At 41.7% G+C, this 19,397-nt stretch overlaps 1 protein-coding gene across 1 annotated transcript in view; it reads right to left on the bottom strand.

Moving 5' to 3' along the window:
• The window catches only part of LOC117531115 (CDP-diacylglycerol--glycerol-3-phosphate 3-phosphatidyltransferase, mitochondrial), a 53,028-nt gene that overhangs the window by 18,101 nt on the left and 15,530 nt on the right, over nucleotides 1-19,397 (bottom strand). Inside the window, 4 exon segments of the mRNA XM_034194150.1 lie at nucleotides 2,145-2,334; nucleotides 2,431-2,530; nucleotides 8,201-8,278; nucleotides 14,161-14,371. Of these exon segments, the coding sequence (XP_034050041.1) occupies nucleotides 2,145-2,334; nucleotides 2,431-2,530; nucleotides 8,201-8,278; nucleotides 14,161-14,371 (579 nt within the window).

The following is a 19,397-nucleotide window of genomic DNA, read 5'->3' as shown; positions in this document are numbered from 1 at the left end:
AAGACAATCCTGCAGTTAGCTAATTGGTGTGTGTCCTCTGGCTTCATGGATAGATAAGCTGGTATATCTGCGTAACATGAAGATTTAAGCAATGCCGTCTAATAATACTGCCTAGGGAAGCATGTATAAAGTGATAAAATTGGTCCAAGCACAGAACCTTGTTGAACTCCATATTAACCTTAGTCTGTGAAGAAGACTCCCCATTTACATGAACAATTGTAATCATAGTAGATAAATATGATTCAACCACCGCAGCGCAGTGCCTTTAATACCTAGGCATGCTCTAATCTCTGTAATAAAATTTTATGGTCAACAGTATCAAAAGCAGCACTGAGGTCTAACAGAACAAGCACAGAGATGAATAAAATAAAGGTTTCAGTTTGCAACCGTGCACACACTGGCAAATTAATAGAGAAAACAGTTTATCTTTTTACAGAACTGCATCACAGACCAAAAAACTGCAACCCGATGTCCACATGAGCAAATTGAAACAAAAGTTTATTTTTAAACTTTAGTGTGTTCCCATTGCTACAAAAATTGTGGACAATTTCCCCTCAATTTAATTAAAGAAACTATCAGTTATAAACTTACAAACCTCTTTTTCAGTTCAAAACAGGTCAGGTGTGGTACCATGACCCGCCACATTCCGCAACCCTACGGAACCGCTCTGGGTACTGATTAGCAATCATTACAAACCCCACTTCCCTGAAAGTGGCCATCTATCCAACACAGCCAGGTGACACATGGGTGATCAGATCAGCTTCAGAGATCTTCTGATCTGATCTTTGATCTCCGACTCCTCATCGGCCTGCACCAAGTGAACTGAAACTTAACAGTCTCTGAGAGTCGAAAAAACAATGAGTGTCTCAGGTGACCTAAAGAGAATTGTAAAAACACTTGGTTTAATTATCGCGCGATCAGCAGCGTCTGTCTTGTGGTGTGGTTTATGTACCACCAGGCACTAGATCTGCAAAGAACTCAAGCTTGTGTTTTTAAACTGAATAACATTTGATGAGCAAATTGTTAAGATTCTTGAATAAGTAGTGTTAACTAAATAAATAAAAGAATAAAAAAATAACATGTAACTTCTGTTAATGTATTTGTCTCTCTATATGTGTCCCTGTGATAGATTGGTGTCCCCCACCTCATGCCCTGTGAGTGCTGGGACAGGCTCCAACCCCCGTGACCCTAATTGGAGTAAGTGGGTATAGAAAATGAATGAATGAATTTCTGTTAAAATAGAATGTTTAGATATTTCAAATTTGACATGTAGTGAAATTTAACTATGTTTAACTGCAAACAACTTCATGTTTTGTTCTCAGGATATCATTGGGAAATTTTAAAATAAGTGAGGGAGCAAAGTGAGTATGGTTTTTTTGTTTTACATTTTTTCCTAACCTGAAATGGCACCAACTGGTGCAGTTTCACAAACAAAATTCATTGAAATGTAAAGTCAATGTCTCAACATGATGCTAACTAAAGCTGAGGTTTCCTTTAGTCTGAAATAAATGATGGCACGTTTGAAAACAGCTTTTACAAATTGATTCTTACTCCTCATCCCTTGACTGTTTGTTTTGCCATCAGTGCAGCCGTATCGTGTTCAACAAGAGAGGATTGTTTAACCTCAGGACCAACGTAAATCTCACTCACTCGAATGGCCACAAATCACCATCTGATGACGCGGCCCGCGTCTTCTTCTGTGGAGTTTATTGGCGGTTGGCAACCAACACTTGTGCATTACCACCACCCGCTATTCAGGGTACAGCGCACACGGTTCACATGAGGTGTCAAAATACTAGATCCAACAGGTGAAATTTGCAGATCCATGGCCAAATGACATGCTTGACTGTTCTATAGTTGCACATGAATGCGTTGAATTGTGTACATTTTTTGTACAATTGCTGTTTTCTTTTTGTAACCAAGTGTGAAGTTCTCACCTGCATTACTCTGATTTGCCTTCATGGACTAAACTACTTCATGGACAGTTCCCCCAATTCCACCGAGAAGATCACAGATGTTCATCAGACAGAAAAAGTGATGAAGGCGGCTAAAAGTTGGTGACCGCTGATAAATGGATGAACGCATTCTGCACAGGTGATCATAACGTGCTTGCAGCGTGCGTGCAACAATCAAACGTACTGTACCCGCTGATGATAACGCTGTCGTCAAACAAGTAGACTTTGATGTGCTGGACTCCAATAGTCTCATTGAAGCGCTGTGGCACCAGCAGGCGCAGCAGCCCCCTCAGGTCTGGAGTGTGGTACAGAGACACTCGCATCTGAGACCCGAAACGCCGCAACAGTGGCAGCAGCATGGTCCTCGAGTTAATCTCACCTGCATGGAGGAGGGAAAATAAAGGACCATATCACGGTGCTCTGCGCGTTCTAACACCAGAAAGATGACAACAGAGCTCCTTGCAGCAGAACCAACCTCGTGAGCCGCGTGTGTAATCGAGTAAAAAGGAGACTTTGAGGTCTGGGGTGGGATAGGTTTCCTGTGAGCGCTTCAGAGCTTCTTCCACGCAGTCCACCTGCACCACATTAAAAAAATAAAGCAGCTTTAAGGGATGGATTCACAACTTAAGTAAGTATCGGCCAAAAAAGAAACTTAAAACAGAATTTACAGTCTCTTAAAACAAAAAACAAAACAAAAAAAAACATTGAACTGAGTCTATGCAAAGTAAACACAGATGCTTAAAGACGGAGTGCAAACGGCATTAAAGAAAAAAGATGACATGAAAACTTGTTTAACTCAGTCTAGTCCAAACTCAAGACAAAGGCTTCTATTCATCCAGAAAAACAAAACACAAATCCCAAACAAACCACCGTGACACTGCAGGTAGTGTCGCTGATGTTTGCCCTAACTGCATGTGTCACACCTAACATTCCAAAAGATAGTCAACAAATAAAAGAAGGGATTACTGCTAATTAACTGACATGACAACATTCATTCGAATGCTGGTTGCAGGAGAAAAGCAGGTGGAATCTTGCACTGCTGGAAGCAGGTGAAATGTCTGTTACAAGATTTGTATTTGTTTGAAGTGTTTTGATTTTTAAACAAACACTAAATTTTGTCCAGGCAGGTGAACAAATCAGGACTCTGCACTTTGCTCCACAGGTCACTTGTCATGCTGGAGAAGTTTGGGGTCACATCTACTTGTCACATGGCAAGTAAACTAATTTAACCAAATAATCCAAATACGGTTGTGCACAAAAGTTTACATACCCTGGCAGAATTTTTGGTTTGTTGGCCATTTTTCAGAAAATATGAATGATAACACAACAACTTTTTTTCATTCATGGTTAGTGGTTGGATGAAGCTGGGTGTGTCTTGGTGGCTTTCCTAACTCTTCGCCTTCTTGCACAGTCACTCAGTTTTTGAGAACTGTCTACTCCATGCAGATTTACCACAGAGTGTCATACTATTTGTATTTCTTCATAATTGATGTAAATAAAGTCCAAGACATATTCAGTGACAGTTTTACCATCAGAGAGCCTCGTCCACAACTACCACACAAGACTCCAAGCTGTCACTGATGTTAAAGGGGGCAATAACATGGTATTAAGAACAGGGGGCTGTAAACTTTTGATCAGTCATTTGGTTAGTTTCTGTTGTCATTATGATTTAAAAATTGTAAACAGTTGTGTGACAATAAATGGTTTCACCCAACCACTAACCATGAGTGCACAAAATGTTTTTGTGTTATCATTTGTATTCTTTGAAAATGGCCAAAAAGGTATATATATATCTCAAGTACCTGCAGATACAGAGTCTCAATCCAATAGTTGTATTTTCCAAGATGTTGCACTTGCACAGAAACATTTGCAAGCACATTAAAAATAAATCCATTGTGTACACTTGACAAGTTAACAGCTCTGCCACTCATTGGGGGAAAATCACTTTTAATAAAAGCTACTTCTTTCTGTTTCCCCCAACATTAAGTAAACCAGTTTTTTTATATTGTTCCCGAATAGAGAGGGAGGTCTGTTTCTCAGGGCCATCAAATCTCTGTACTCACAGAGTGAGAGCTGTGTTTGGGTCCTCGGCAGTACGTGGGACTCATTTCTGGTGGGGGTTGGCCTCCACCAGGGTTGTGCCTCGTCACCAATCTTGTTTGTGATATTGATGGACAGAGATCGAGGTGTAGGGCAGGGGGGAGCAGGGTCTTCAGTTTGGTGGGCCGAGGATCTCATCACTGCTTTTTGCAGATGATGTGGTCCTGTTGGCTTCATGAGCTTGTGACCTCCAACACTCACTGGGTCAGCTCACAGATGAGTGCGGAGCAGCTGGAATGAGGATCAGCACCTCTAAAGCTGAAGCCATGGTTGTCAGCAGGAAACCGATGGATTGTCTACTCCAGGTAGGGAATGAGGTCTTGCCCCAAGTGAAGGAGTTCAAGCACCTCGGGGTCTTGTTCACGAGTGAGGGGACAATGGAGCGTGAGATTGGTTGCATTCACTCCACCGTACTGTTGAGACGAAAAAGGGAGTTGAGCCAAAAGGCGAAGCTCTCGATCTACCGGTTAGTCTTCATTCCTACTCTAACCTATGGCCATGAGGGTTGAGTCATGACCGAAAGAACTAGATCACGAGTATAAGTGGCCATAATGGGTGGCTTCCAGGAGGGTGGCTGGTGTCTCCCTTAGAGATAAGGTGAGAAGCTCGGCCACCCACCAAGAGCTCAGAGTAGAGCCGCTGCTCTTTCGTGTTGACAGGGGTCAGCTGAGGTCGTTCAAACATCTGGTAAGGATGCCCCTGGGCGCATCCCTAGGGAGGTGTTCCAGGCACGTCACGCAGGGAGGAGACCCTGGGGAAGACCCAAGACTACATGGAAAGATTATATCTCCAAACTGGCCTGGGAACGCCTCGGTATCCTCCACTCAGAGGTAGTTAATGTAGCCTGAGAAAGGGAAGTTTGGAGTCCCCTGCTGGAGCTGATGCCCCCACGACCCAATCCTGGATAAGCAGCTGAAGATGAGATGAGATGTTCCTCAATTCCACTTAGCATAGAATTGAAGGAGTAAAACTAGGACACTCAGCTTAATACTGATGGAATGTTTTAGTTATTATTATTACTGTAATATTATTCGTGGTAGTAATATGTGCAAAATGTCTTAAAAATGTCTTCAAAAGTGGATCTTTACACTTTAATGGGATGGGGGCTGTTTCCACCCCGATACCTGCACCCATGTCACAGATGGTCACAGTCTGTGAGCAGGAGCAAAACCCACACAGGGATAAACTTCTTTACTTATGTGTAAAGGACTACGCTAAGAACTTTCCATCACATACCCATCCAAGAGAAACACATGCGGTGCATATTTTAAGGAAAGAAGAACAAAATATATATTTTTAAAGTTTTCATCCCGGGAGCACTGCCTAGTATTTTTTGCTTCAGCACTGCACTCTGAAAACGCAATGCTGATGATGTGTTTGATTAAAATAGAGGTGTGTTGGGTATTTAATGTGATGCAGCGTGTTAATGTACTTTAAAAACATTTGTGCTCTGGTGCTTGAATGCAGACACCGAGCTGTGCGTGCATGCTCAATCAGACACCACATGAGACGAGGGTGAGGGTGAAACGTGCATGGATTTAGGAATTGGTTTCAATTGTCCAAAATGAGTCGATCAGAGCAACGCTTCTGTCGCCCCGAACATCGTAGTGCGGTATGGTGTGTACTCCTGTAGATCTTCATTCCTCAGCACACCTCCGCTCAGACATCACAGCAGCCGCCCCATCCTCCTCTTCCCCACCTCACACAACACTCCTCTATTCGTCACTGTGGACCAGGTCAGCGGCCCACCTTTGAAGACAAGTTTTAAAAGACTTTTTTCCCCTTTTGCACATTATTATTGTTATGAGGAGTAATGTACTTTACAAGTAGTTTAGTTTGTAAAATAAATAAATATGTTAAACTGCCACACGTATACAATGGATTGATTTTAATGTGCTTTCTCCCTGAAAGTGCAATTATCTCGAAAAATACAAGTATTGGGCCGGGACTCAATATCCGCAAATACTGATCGGGGGCAAAAACCAAAAGAAAAACAACACTTGATTAAGACATTCCTAAACAAACCTTAATTGTGTAAATAAAACTCCTCACTGAACCACAAGTACCAGATTGTTCTATCAATTAATTTGGCGGCTCTTAACTCACTATTTACCTCATTTAGGGCAACAGTGAAGGTTAATTCCAAACCTACTAACTGTAATTAATTTTATTACTGCCATCAATCACAACATCACTTCTGCCAAGCTGTCAGTTGTACCACATTCTTTGACAAATTGTATGGAATAACCGAGCTTGCAGACATAACAATTGCAGTTCGTTACTGATTCTCTGATCGATTTCAGGAATGAGAACAAGACATCTAGAAAAGTCCTTAAAGTTCTCCAAGGGAGCTCTTGGGATTTATGCAAAATTAGACCTGTTTGAAACCTTATTTTGGCAGCCAAGCAGACGCTTGAAAAAAGTCAGGAATAGGAATTTTTTAGGACCGTCATCCAGACGGTCCTAAAAAAAATCCAAAATTCAGGAAAAATCCTGAAAATTCTCATGGCTACGCTTTTCTGTGTACAAAAGTGTAGATCTACACAGGTCTTCAGCATCAATAAGCAGTTTTCCTTGTTTGTAGATACAGAGTTTGTCTGTGTGATATCATGACGCATGGGCTTACACAACACCAAACTGTCAGAAAACATGGTGACATTGATTAGAGGAATTAATAACGTCTGAGGCATGAGATTCCAACAGACTGAAAAATTTGGAACCAGTTCTCCATTCCCAATTCTGTGTTTATCCATGGACTCTACAGCGTGAAGAGTCTAAGGCCTCCCCCATCCCCCAGGAGATATGCTAGTCTGATGCAGGTTACTCCCCTAGCCAAGGCCTGTACCCATTTACCCCTAAGTGGAATGGAACAACGCAAGAGTGGCTTGTCCAAGGCCCCAGACAGGTAGTGTGACCAGAAACCAAAGCCTGGTCCCCTATTGGTGGCACCAGCTTCAAACACCTCAAGTTTAACAGCAACTAATTCTGATCTGGTTCATGAGAAGCACTTGATGGAAACAAGATCAAGCTCCAAAAGGGATAAACCGGCTTCTCCCGATCTGCCATATTAACTGCTTACATGTAAATCAGTGGTTGTAATCTTTTATGACAAATTCTTGAATTAAACTTGTATTAAACATACATACACACACACACATATATATATATACATACATATATATATATATATATATATACATACATATATATACATACATATATATATATATATATATATACACACACACACACACACACACACACACATATATATGATTTAAACTTTATTTAACAAAACTTTATATACCACCTTAGGAGGCTAGCAGCTCTGTTATACCCATACATGTAATTGACAAATATGATTAATTTTTTATTAAACAAAAACAAGTTAAATATTTTCCTTCATGTGCAGTCACGCAGTGTACTACCTTTGTGTGAAGTTTCATTCTACAGATCATTTTAGGCAGAGTTAGGGTGGAGTATAATAACACTGGCTTTTATATTTGTGCGAATGCTTCCATTACATATACTGCGGCTCTTTCACACATAACTAAAGTGGTGAGTGATGACAGGCAGACTAAGGACAGCGTGGCAACATCACATTTAAGCATGTCAGACTCGTTTGCACTCTTTCCCGTAACACATGCTCTCGGCTGTTTTTTAAAACAATTTAGAATGGGTGGGGGGGGGGGGGGGGCAGAACATGAGCATCAGCCAGATTGCGGTTTGGTCTACGCTAATGTTATGTTATACTTTCCAAGCATGAAGTGCTGCAAGCTATCGTACGCCAATGCTGGGCTACTTTATACCCATAAACCCTTGCATTTTGGGGGTCATTTCCTGTAATTGCCTTGGACTACATTTTCCTTCTTAACCACAATACAGTTCTGTGGAAGAAGAATGTAACCCAAACTTTCAGGCATCTCTCACCAGTTTCTTTGGCACGTGCCTGTGCCAACTGCTGTGTGCCATTGCTGTCACACAAATAAACAAATGTCTCCAAATGCTACGCTCCAGCCCCCCTGTGACCCTTAATTATGTAAGAGAATATTGAAAATGGATGGCTGGATGTCTCCAAATGCACTTGCTCTAAAGCTTGAGTATGTGTGGAACTGCCCACATGAGGGTAACAGCACATTCCTCACCAGGTCTTGCTCCAGATGACCTGTACCCAGATACAAGGAGGCCATCACCACACGCCTCCTTGCCGTCTTGATGCGTGCCTGATAGGAGAAAGAAAAAACATCACAACACTGCGTGATTGTGCTGAGAGCGTGGATGGGTGTGGTGGCCGTGGTGACATGCACATGATTTCCTACCAGTCACATGTACTGACCGTAAACTAGCACAAACAATGTGATTCTCAGCAAGCTGCCAAAATGCATTTAGCCGCTGTCAAGCAGAACACATTTTTTAAAAAAGGTAGATTTTTGCACATAGAGAATCATAACTAGAAAGTTTCAAATCAAAATAGAAAGAAGGTGTTGTTTTGTCTACAGCGATGAAACGTTTTTAAAGCAACATCTCATTTCCCACAAGCTTTAATATCCATTTGTCGCTCAGTATGAAGGGTGCCAAACAGAGAATCAGCTCTGCAGGTTTGACTGCAGACAATCAGATAATAGCTGATGATTAGGAGGTAAAGATTATGGATCTTACACGAAGGGAAAGTGCTCTTATATACATCAATCATGTGAGAGAAAAGCACCCGCTGAAGTACCTATCGTATGAGGAAGCGGTGCGTAAAAACATTTGTGTGTTTCATATAACCATCTACGCCACAGATTCACAGCTCCACTACATAAACACAAACATTTACACAAACACAAATTATAACTTACTCCAGCTGCTGGGGTCCTCAACACTGAGGCACCTCTGTGCTGGATCAAGCAGAGATTCACACCACATGGCAAAAATGTAAAAGTTGATGCTCCCTCACAAGTTAGACTCCTTATCCGAGTTTCCCAAAGTAACCACTCATCTGACACAAAGTTATTCCAACAACACCGAAGGATCCTCTGAGGAACGCAGTACCAGAGACAACCGGTCATCACACTAGTTCAGTGGTTGGTGTCCAAGTCCTCACAATCATGCAGTAAGATAGGAAGCACCAAGACCCTAAAGACTTGGACTTTCATATTCTCCTGCAAAGACATCAGTATCGCCAAACCCCTCCATCCAGCAACTTCATGACTCCATGAGCTCTTCCCAGGTGTATCCCCAAAGACTTGGGCCCCAGAGACTTGAAAGTCACTGTCAAGATAAGTGAATGTCCCAACAAGTTCAAACTCTTTCATCACATACAGATAACACTTCTGATGGCCAGGTCCAGGGATGTCATTAAAAGCCAAGATCTCAGGCTTTATTCAGAATGCACACTTCAAACTGGATTTAAAGTATATCCCATTCAAATCAGATCTCAGTGAATCACAATCCACACTAAATTGGAAATTGGATCTGGTCACTTGCTATACAGCATATAGTAAATGACCAGATCCAATATCCGTGTTCACATTGCAATTCACACTGTCTAATCCACACTGGTTGCTGTAGTAACTGAAAATCACAAACACACTAAGCGGAGCTGAAATGATGCCATGTAAATACACAAACACACGAGACGTGTGACACACGTATCCGTGTCCATTTCACATGTGAGGCGTTACTCACCTGGAATCCCATCTCAGGGTTTTTATATTTTTGGAGTAGATTTTATAGGTTAGCATTGGGCGTGTGTGTGTGTCTGCATTAGTGAAATTTCATCTGAGCGTTTCAGACAAAAACAGATTTGCAAATAATTGGATTTCACATTTCAAACTACATATGAATAAGTCTTGAAAAAGATTTGAAAAAAATTAGGTGCATAAACCAGATTTTTACTGGCAGTCTGAACAAGGCGTTAGTCTTGGTCCTGGACAACATTCCAAATTCTCACTCAGCTTCCCAAGTGCTGCAAATAGGTTATCCACTGACTCCACAAAGATCACAGCATCATCCATGAAGGCAAGGTCATTAAAAGTTTCCTCAGCAACAAAGGGCCCTAGTCCGGTGGTATCCACAAACCCAGTGAAAGTACTGAACAGTGTAGGAGCCAGAAACTATCCCTGATGAACTTCCGTTTTCACTAACCTCACTCTGCACAGCGCTTGATGTCCAGCAATTTCTTGGGGAGCCGACAAATTCTCAGGATGTCCTACAGGGCATCCTGATCAAATTAATCGCATGTCTTGCAAAAACCAACACAGGCTGCTAAGAAGCATTGCTGATACTCAGGAATGTACGAACACTTCAAATAAAATTACTTGCATGCAAACTGTAACTTGCGTTATCTTGAAATAAACTGTCATCTACACATCATGTTAACTGTTCACACCAAAAAAAATTCTTCAAACAAGTTATATTTCAGCCATATATATTACACAGTGAGGAAAATAAGTATTTGAACACCCTGCGATTTTGCAAGTTCTCCTACTTAGAAATCATGGAGGGGTCTGAAATTTTCATCTTAGGTGCATGTCCACTGTGAGAGACAATCTTAAAAAAAACAAAAACAAAAAAACAAAAAACAAATCTGTTAATCATAATGTATGATTTTTTTAAAGAATTTATTTGTATGTTACTGCTGGAAATAAGTATTTCAACACCTGCCAATCAGCAAAAATTCTGGCCCTCAAAGACCTGTTAGTCCGCCTTTAAAAAAAAAAAAGTCCACCTCCACTCCACTTATTATTCCAAATTAGAAGCACCTATTTGAGGTCGTTAGCTGCATAAAGACACCTGTCCACCCCACACAATCAGTAAGACTCCAACTACTAACATGGCTAAGACCAAAGAGCTGTCCAAAGACACAAGAGACAAAATTGTAGACCTCCACAAGGCTGGGAAAGGGCTTCGGGGCAATTGCCAAGTAGCTTGGTGAAAAAAGATAAACCGTTGAAGCAATTATTAGAAAATGGAAGAAGCTAAACATGACTGTCAATCATCCTCAGACTGGGGCTCCATGCAAGATCCCACCTCGTGGCGTATCAAGGATCCTAAGAAAGGTGAGGAATCAGCCCAGAAATGCATGGGAGGAGCAGGTCAATGACCTGAAGAGAGCTGGCACCACTGTTTCCAAGGTTATTGTGGGTAATACACTAAGATGTCATGGGTTAAAATCCTGCATGACACGGAAGGTTCCCCTGCTTAAATCAGCACACGTCCAGGCCCATCTTAAGTTTGCCCATGACCATTTGGATGATCCACAGGAGTCAAGGGAGAAAGTTATGTGGTCAGATGAGACCAAAATAGAACTTTTTGGTCTTAATTCCACTCGCCATGTTTGGAGGAAGAGAATGCTGAGTACCATCCCCAAAACACCGTCCCTACTGTAAGCATGGGGGTGGATGCATCATGCTTTGGGGGTGTTTTTCTGCACATGGGACAGGACGACCGCACTGTATTAAGGAGAGGATGACCAGGGCCATGTATTGTGAGATTTTGGGGAACAACCTCCTTCCCTCAGTTAGAGCATTGAAGATGGGTCGTGGATGGGTCTTCCAACATGACAATGACCCGAAGCACACAGCCGGGATAACCAAGGAGTGGCTCTGTAAGAAGCATATCAAGGTTCTGGAGCAGCGTAGCCAGTCTCCAGACCTAAACCCAATTGAAAATCTTTCGAGGGAGCTCAAACTCTGTTTCTCAGCGACAGCCCAGTAACCTGGCTGATCTAGAGAAGATCTGTATGGAGGAGTGGACCAAAATCCTTGCTGCAGTGTGTGCAAACCTGGTGAAAAACTACAGGAAACGTTGATCTCTGTAATTGCAAACAAAGGCTACTGTAGCAAATATTAACATTGATTTTCACAGGTGTTGAAATACTTATTTGCAGCAGTAACATACAAATAATTATAAAAAAAAAAAAAAAAATCATACATTGTCATTTCCGGATTTTTTTTTGTTTGTGTTTTAAAGATTATGTCTCTCACAGTGGACATGCACCTAAGATGAAAATTTCAGACCCCTCCACGATTTCTAAGTGGGAGAACTTGCAAAATTGCAGGGTGTTCAAATACTTATTTTCCTCAGTGTGTGTGTGTATATATATATATATATATATATATATATATATATATATATATATATATATATACACACACACACATATATATACACACACACACACACACAACACACACACATATACACACACACACACACACACACGAGGTCTGTTAGAAAAGTATCGGACCTTTTTTATTTTTTGCAAAAACCATATGGATTTGAATCACGTGTGATTGCATCAGCCAAGCTTGAACCTTCGTGCGCATGCGTGAGTTTTTTCACGCCTGTCGGTTGCGTCATTCGCCTGTGAGCAGGCTTTGTGTGAGCAGTCGTCCACCCCTCTCGTCGGATTTTTATTGCGAATAAATGTCTGAACGATTTGGACCTTTGCCACATAAATTTTTTCCAGAAACTGTGAGAGACCTTCAGGTGGACACCATTCGGAAAATTCAGATGGCTGTCAGGGACCATTTTATGGGGATTACACAGATTAAGGAGTGCTCCAGCCGGTTTAAAGACCGCCCACAGCGTCTGAGAGCGCGGCGCACTCCGAGCGCCAATCGACAGGCTGACACAACCAGATCATTTCCAACGTGAAGGCTTTGTTGATCCGGGACATCGTCTGACTTCCACAAAAAAGGCATAAGGCGTGGACATCAGCACTTTTTCGGCACATTCCACTGTTACAGGAGTTTTTTTTCATGGAAAAAGAAGCGGACGGATGCGCCACCGTGCCACTCATGGCGCGGGACAAAACCACCTCCGTGTTGGTCTCACAGGACGACTTTGAGATGGATTTCAGACGGCTGTCGGTGGCTTTTTAGTCGTGTGACTATCTGAGAAATTGTGCATGAGCTGGACATGCCCCAACATGTCCTGTGAGGCTTCATCACGGCGTTGCTTTGCGCCATGCGGCTCCGCCGCCGCATGGAATTCCTCCGCATGTCTGTCTCAATGTGCCGAAAAAGTGCTGATGTCCACGTCTTCCTGAATTTCTGTGCTAGTCAGAGAACGTCCTGGATAAAACACAGCGTCCAGTTGAGAAATGAATGGCACATTCCGCTGTTACAGGAGTTTTTGTCATGGAAAGAGGAGCGGAGCCGCATGGCGCAAAGCAACGCCGTGATGAAGCCTCACAGGACATGTTGGGGCATGTCCAGCTCATGCACAATTTCTCGGATAGTCACACAACTAAAAAGCCACCGACAGCCATCTGAAATCCATCTCAAAGCCATCCTGTGAGACCAACACAGAGGTGGTTTTGTCCCGCGCCATGAGCGGCACGGTGGCGCATCTGTCCGCTTCTTTTTCCATGAAAAAACTCCTGTAACAGTGGAATGTGCGGAAAAAGTGCTGATATCCACGCCTTATGCCTTTTTTGTGGAAGTCAGACGATGTCCCGAATCAACAAAGCCTTCACGTTGGAAATGATCTGGTTGTTTTAGCGGGGTGTCAGTCTGTCGATCGGCGCTCGGAGTGCGCCGTGCTCTCAGATGCTGTGGGCGGTGTTTAAACCGGCTGGAGCAGTCCTTAATCTGTGTAATCCCCATAAAATGGTCCCTGAAAACCATCTGAATTTTCCGAATGGTGTCCACCTGGAGGTCTCTCACAGTTTCTGGAAAAAAATTGATGCAGCAAAGCTCCAAATCGTTCAGACATTTATTCGCAATAAAATCCAACGAGAGGGGTGGACCACTGCTCATACAAAGCCTGCTCACAGGCGAATGACGCAACAGACAGGCGTGAAAAAACTCACGCATGCGCACGAAGGTTCAAGCTTGGCTGATGCAATCACACGTGATTCAAATCCATATGGTTTTTGCAAAAAATAAAAAGGTCCGATACTTTTCTAACAGACCTTGTGTGTGTGTGTGTGTATATATATATATATATATATATATATATATATATATACACATATACACACACACACACACGTAATACTAAATGATACTAAAAACCATGTCTGCATTATATCACCATAGAGATATTCAACTGTAATTCTTTGTTCCTGCACAGTTACCCAGAGTGTTTGTACTGACAGTGTTTAGTGGCCTACCTTCATAGCCTGGTAGAACTGGTCTGGTGAGGTGAGAATATGGATGTGTGCACCGGGCACGCGGAAGGCCGGCGCATACTCTGCCAGCCATCGGAAGTGGGTACCGAGGCTGTCTGTTCCCTGAGCTCTGGCTGAACTTGTGGGCCTGGAGTCACTTTGGGGGGCCGCGTCAGTTTCTGCCAACAGGGGAGCCAGCAGGAGAACCGATGAGCTGTGGGAGGCGCAGACAAGAAGTCTATGCAGAATACTATGATTCAATATTTCATCTAGATATGAAGTTAAGATATGGTCAATGTATTTTTGACAATGACCTCTGATTTGACCTTGCCCTTAGACCTATGACCTTGACTAGGCCTGACACTATCATTACTATATCAACTTATCCTTCGATATGTAAAGATGGGCATGATCATTTTGCTGGCCTCAATATATTGCCCTTTACACGCATGTTTGTTTTCATAAGTCACACCACTTCTGTCCGTCTCATCTCCTGCTTTCTGCAGAAGACGGGGTCAGCCTGCTCTCTGAGGCGCACAAGCATCAGCAAGGCAGCCAGTCGAAGTGAAAGCATTATTCCACCCATGAACTTTGGCAAAACAAATGAAATTGGTTAACTTACCTTTATCTTCCAAAATATGAACCTAAAAGCCAAAGCAGCCCGACCCACATTGCGTTGAATGACTCTCCCCGTATGAGATCAGACCTCGACCTGCGGTATTATGCAGACAATACCAATAATGTAAGATTTCACTGCTGGACTGTCCGCCAAATAACGACGCTGCCTACAATGATTTTAAATCTTTACAGAGTACCCTTTTATGAGATGCTCTTATTTGCACAAAATTCAAACAAATATAAAATTGACAAAATATTGAAGGAGATCTGGTGTGACACTCAAAAAAATTAAATAAAATAAAATGATCAATAAAAAAAACAACGTACTGCACCACAGGTTCATCCAATGTGAATGACAATAAATGTTATTAAAGTCATTAAAATTTTAATAAAAAGTTTACATTTACACTGTCACACGGTGCTCCTCTGCCCGACAGCAGCTCTGAATGTCACACAATTAAAGCTACAGTACGTAAATTTTGAATACAGCAGCAAATACAGGATGTTCCAAAAAGAGTGCCACAAAATAAATATATATATATATATATATATATATATATATAACCATATACAACCCCTGGCAATAATTATGGAATCACCGGCCTCGGAGGATGTTCATTCAGTTGTTTAATTTTGTAGAAAAAAAAAGCAGATCACAGACAAGACACAAAACTAAAGTGATTTCAAATGGCAACTTTCTGGCTTTAAGAAACACTATAAGAAATCATGAAAAATAATTGTGGCAGTCAGTAACGGTTACTTTTTTAGACCAAGCAGAGGGAAAAAAAATATGGACTCACTCAATTCTGAGGAATAAATTATGGAATCACCCTGTAAATTTTCATCCCCAAAACTAACACTTAAATCAAATCAGATCTGCCCGTTAGTCTGCATCTAAAAAGGAGTGATCACACCTTGGAGAGCTGTTGCACCAAGTGGACTGATATGAATCATGGCTCCAACACGAGAGATGTCAATTGAAACAAAGGAGAGGATTATCAAACTCTTAAGAGGGTAAATCATCACGCAGTGTTGCAAAAGATGTTGGTTGTTCACAGTCAGCTGTGTCTAAACTCTGGACCAAATACAAACAACATGGGAAGGTTGTTAAAGGAAAACATACTGGTAGACCAAGGAAGACATCAAAGCGTTAAGACAGAAAACTTAAAGCAATATGTCTCAAAAATCGAAAATGCACAACAAAACAAATGAGGAACGAATGGGAGGAAACTGGAGTCAACGTCTGTGACCGAACTGTAAGAAACCGCCTAAAGGAAATGGGATTTACATACAGAAAAGCTAAACGAAAGCCATCATTAACACCTAAACAGAAAAAAACAAGGTTACAATGGGCTAAGGAAAAGCAATCGTGGACTGTGGATGACTGGATGAAAGTCATATTCAGTGATAAATCTTGAATCTGCATTGGGCAAGGTGATGATGCTGGAACTTTTGCTTGGTGCCGTTCCAATGAGATTTATAAAGATGACTGCCTGAAGAGAACATGTAAATTTCCACAGTCATTGATGATATGGGGCTGCATGTCAGGTAAAGGCACTGGGGAGATGGCTGTCGTTACATCATCAATAAATGCAGTTTACGTTGATATTTTGGACACTTTTCTTATCCCATCAATTGAAAGGATGTTTGGGGATGATTAAATCATTTTTCAAGATGATAATGCATCTTGCCATAGAGCAAAAACTGTGAAAACATTCCTTGCAAAAAGACACATAGGGTCAATGTCATGGCCTGCAAATAGTCCGGATCTTAATCCAATTGAAAATCTTTGGTGGAAGTTGAAGAAAATGGTCCATGACAAGGCTCCAACCTGCAAAGCTGATCTGGCAACAGCAATCAGAGAAAGTTGGAGCCAGATTGATGAAGAGTACTGTTTGTCACTCATTAAGTCCATGCCTCAGAGACTGCAAGCTGTTATAAAAGCCAGAGGTGGTGCAACAAAATACTAGTGATGTGTTGGAGCGTTCTTTTGTTTTTCATGATTCCATAATTTTTTCCTCAGAATTGAGTGATTCCATATTTTTTTCCCTCTGCTTGGTCTAAAAAAGTAACCGTTACTGACTGCCACAATTATTTTTCCTGATTTCTTATAGTGTTTCTTAAAGCCAGAAAGTTGCCATTTGAAATGACTTTAGTTTTGTGTCATGTCTGTGATCTGCTTTTTTTTTCTACAAAATTAAACAACTGAATGAACATCCTCTGAGGCCGGTGATTCCATAATTTTTGCCAGGGGTTGTATTACAACTGAGCAAAAAGGGAAATAGGTAGAATTCTACTTTGAGACCAAATCGATCATACAAAGCCAACAACAATATCAACGACAAAGTCATTTTGCAGTTAGAAAAGCTCCAGACAGAAAGACAACATGGATTGTAAAGACGTTTCAAACTGATAAAACTGTTCACAATGTTAAAGGGAGATCTGGCTGAACCAGAGGAATGGTGCACATATTGAACACATCTTGTGAATGCCAAATTCTTAGAAATTGAGGTGAAATTAGAAATGAACATTGGAGATAAAATTCCCTGAGATATGCTTCAAGATGACATATGACAGATATCAGTATCCAAGTGTTTACTTTATTTCTGTGGCACTTTTTGGGAAACCCTGTAGTATGAGGGTAGGCTGAAAAGTTCTAAGGCTGACTATGATGCAGTTGTCAAATTGAACAAATTCAGGATTATTTTTCTACATAGTCTCCCTGTAACTCCACACACTTCTTCCAGCGGTGCTTGAGTGCTTTGATTCCCTTGGCATAGAAGCTTTCATCTTGAGAGTCAAAATAGTCCTCAACGGCAGCCATCACCTCATCATTGCTAGCCAAGTTTTTTTCAGGTTTGGGAACAGATGAAAGTCCGAGGGTGCCAAGTCAGGGGAGTATGGTGGGTGATCTACCAGTTCGAATCCACACTCGTGGATAGTGGCCATGGCCACTGTTGACTTGTGAGCTGGGGCATTGTCTTGATGGAACAGCACCCCATTCGTCAGCTTTCCTGGTCGCTTCTTTTTGATAGCCTCGCGTAACTGTCTCAGTAGGTTAGAATAGTACTGTCCATTTATGGTTTGTCCCTTTTCAAGATAGTCCACGAACACAATGCCCTTGGCATCCCAGAAAACTGAAACCATGACCTTCCCCGCAGATGAAACGACCTTGGCCTTCTTTGGAGGTGGTGACCTTGGGTGTTTCCACTGCATTGATTGTTTTTTTGTCTCTGGTTCAAAGTGGTGAACCCAACACTCATCCTGGGTAAGAAAATGTTCCATGTAATTGGCTGGATCCTCTTCAAATTGTGCCAAGTTTGCCTTCGATATGACTAGCCTGGTGCGTTTCTGATCAGGCGTCAGAAGACGTGGCACCCACCGAGCTGACACCTTTGACATTCCAAGTTCTTCATGCAGAATGTGTTCAATTCTCTCATGGGATATTCCCACAGCATCTGCTAGCTGATTAATCGTCGATCGTCTGTCGTCCATCACCATTTCATGAACAAGGTCAATGTTTTTCTGGGTTGTGGCTGTTGCAGGCCGCCCAGACCTTGGGTCATCTTCAAGGCTCTCTCTGTCCCTCTTAAATTCAGCTGCCCACTTCTGCACTGTAGATATGGAGGGAGCTTCATCCCCTAATGTAGCAACCATATCCGCATGAATGTCCTTGGGCTTTAACCCCTTCTTATGCAGGTACTTAATCACACCGCAATGCCAGATTTTGTCCATTTTTGCCGTTTCCCTGTACCACAAACTTTCAAACTTGGCTATGAACCACAAACTACCTCACAACCTGGAAGAAAATAACAGTTAGTCATCAGAAGAGTTGAACTTAATGCATGCCAAGTTTGATTGAACTGGCATTTCTCCTTCTTGGAGAGCCTTAGAACTTTTCAGCCTACCCTCATATATCCATCCAATATTAATGTGTTTTTAAAGTGTAGGTGACAAAACAAAACAAAACAAAAAATCATTAAAAATGATGAAATGTTGATATTTTTAAAAGTCCTGAGCAGTAAAAGTCAATAAGTGCAGAGATGAAGGATAAACAACAGTTGTCTGAAGCCTGCACTCTATTTTAGCCCTCAGCCGTGGCCATATTATTGCTACGTCATCACCAGAACAGGACCTGCTGATTCAAGCTCAAATCAACTGTAAACACAGCAGAGATCGAGCTGTTTTCGGACGATTTTTTTTTTTCAAATGTTGAGCCTTTTTTTTGTTGTTGTTGTTTTTTTAAAGTCCAGTCTGAAGGTGATTCTGTAGCTGTGTGAAATACAGCCTTATCGTTTTTGAGCCTTATTTAGATGACAATGAGCGAGACTAAACACTGGAGTAAAACCTTCAGTCTGACTACAGTGACAATATTGACAGAGTTCAGAGCACAGAATGATGATTATAAAATAAATAAATAATGCAGGTAATTTCGGCATGCAGCAGATGGTAAATTTTGTCCTTTTTTCCCCACAGCTCTGTGGTCACAATCCATTGATAATTTTTTTTTTTAAGTTTGTTTTACTGTCCTTGACATCAGAAAATGTGATGAGGAAGTGTGGATTTTTATTTAGTTTTTTTTTCTTAGAAAAAGGTACATACATTTCAAATCTGAAAAATGA

This window comes from Thalassophryne amazonica, chromosome 18, assembly GCF_902500255.1.
Source record: "Thalassophryne amazonica chromosome 18, fThaAma1.1, whole genome shotgun sequence".
NCBI classification, from domain to species: Eukaryota; Metazoa; Chordata; class Actinopteri; order Batrachoidiformes; family Batrachoididae; genus Thalassophryne; species Thalassophryne amazonica.
The sequence above is the reverse complement of the archived record's forward strand: the minus strand, read 5'-3'. Positions and strand labels throughout refer to the sequence as shown.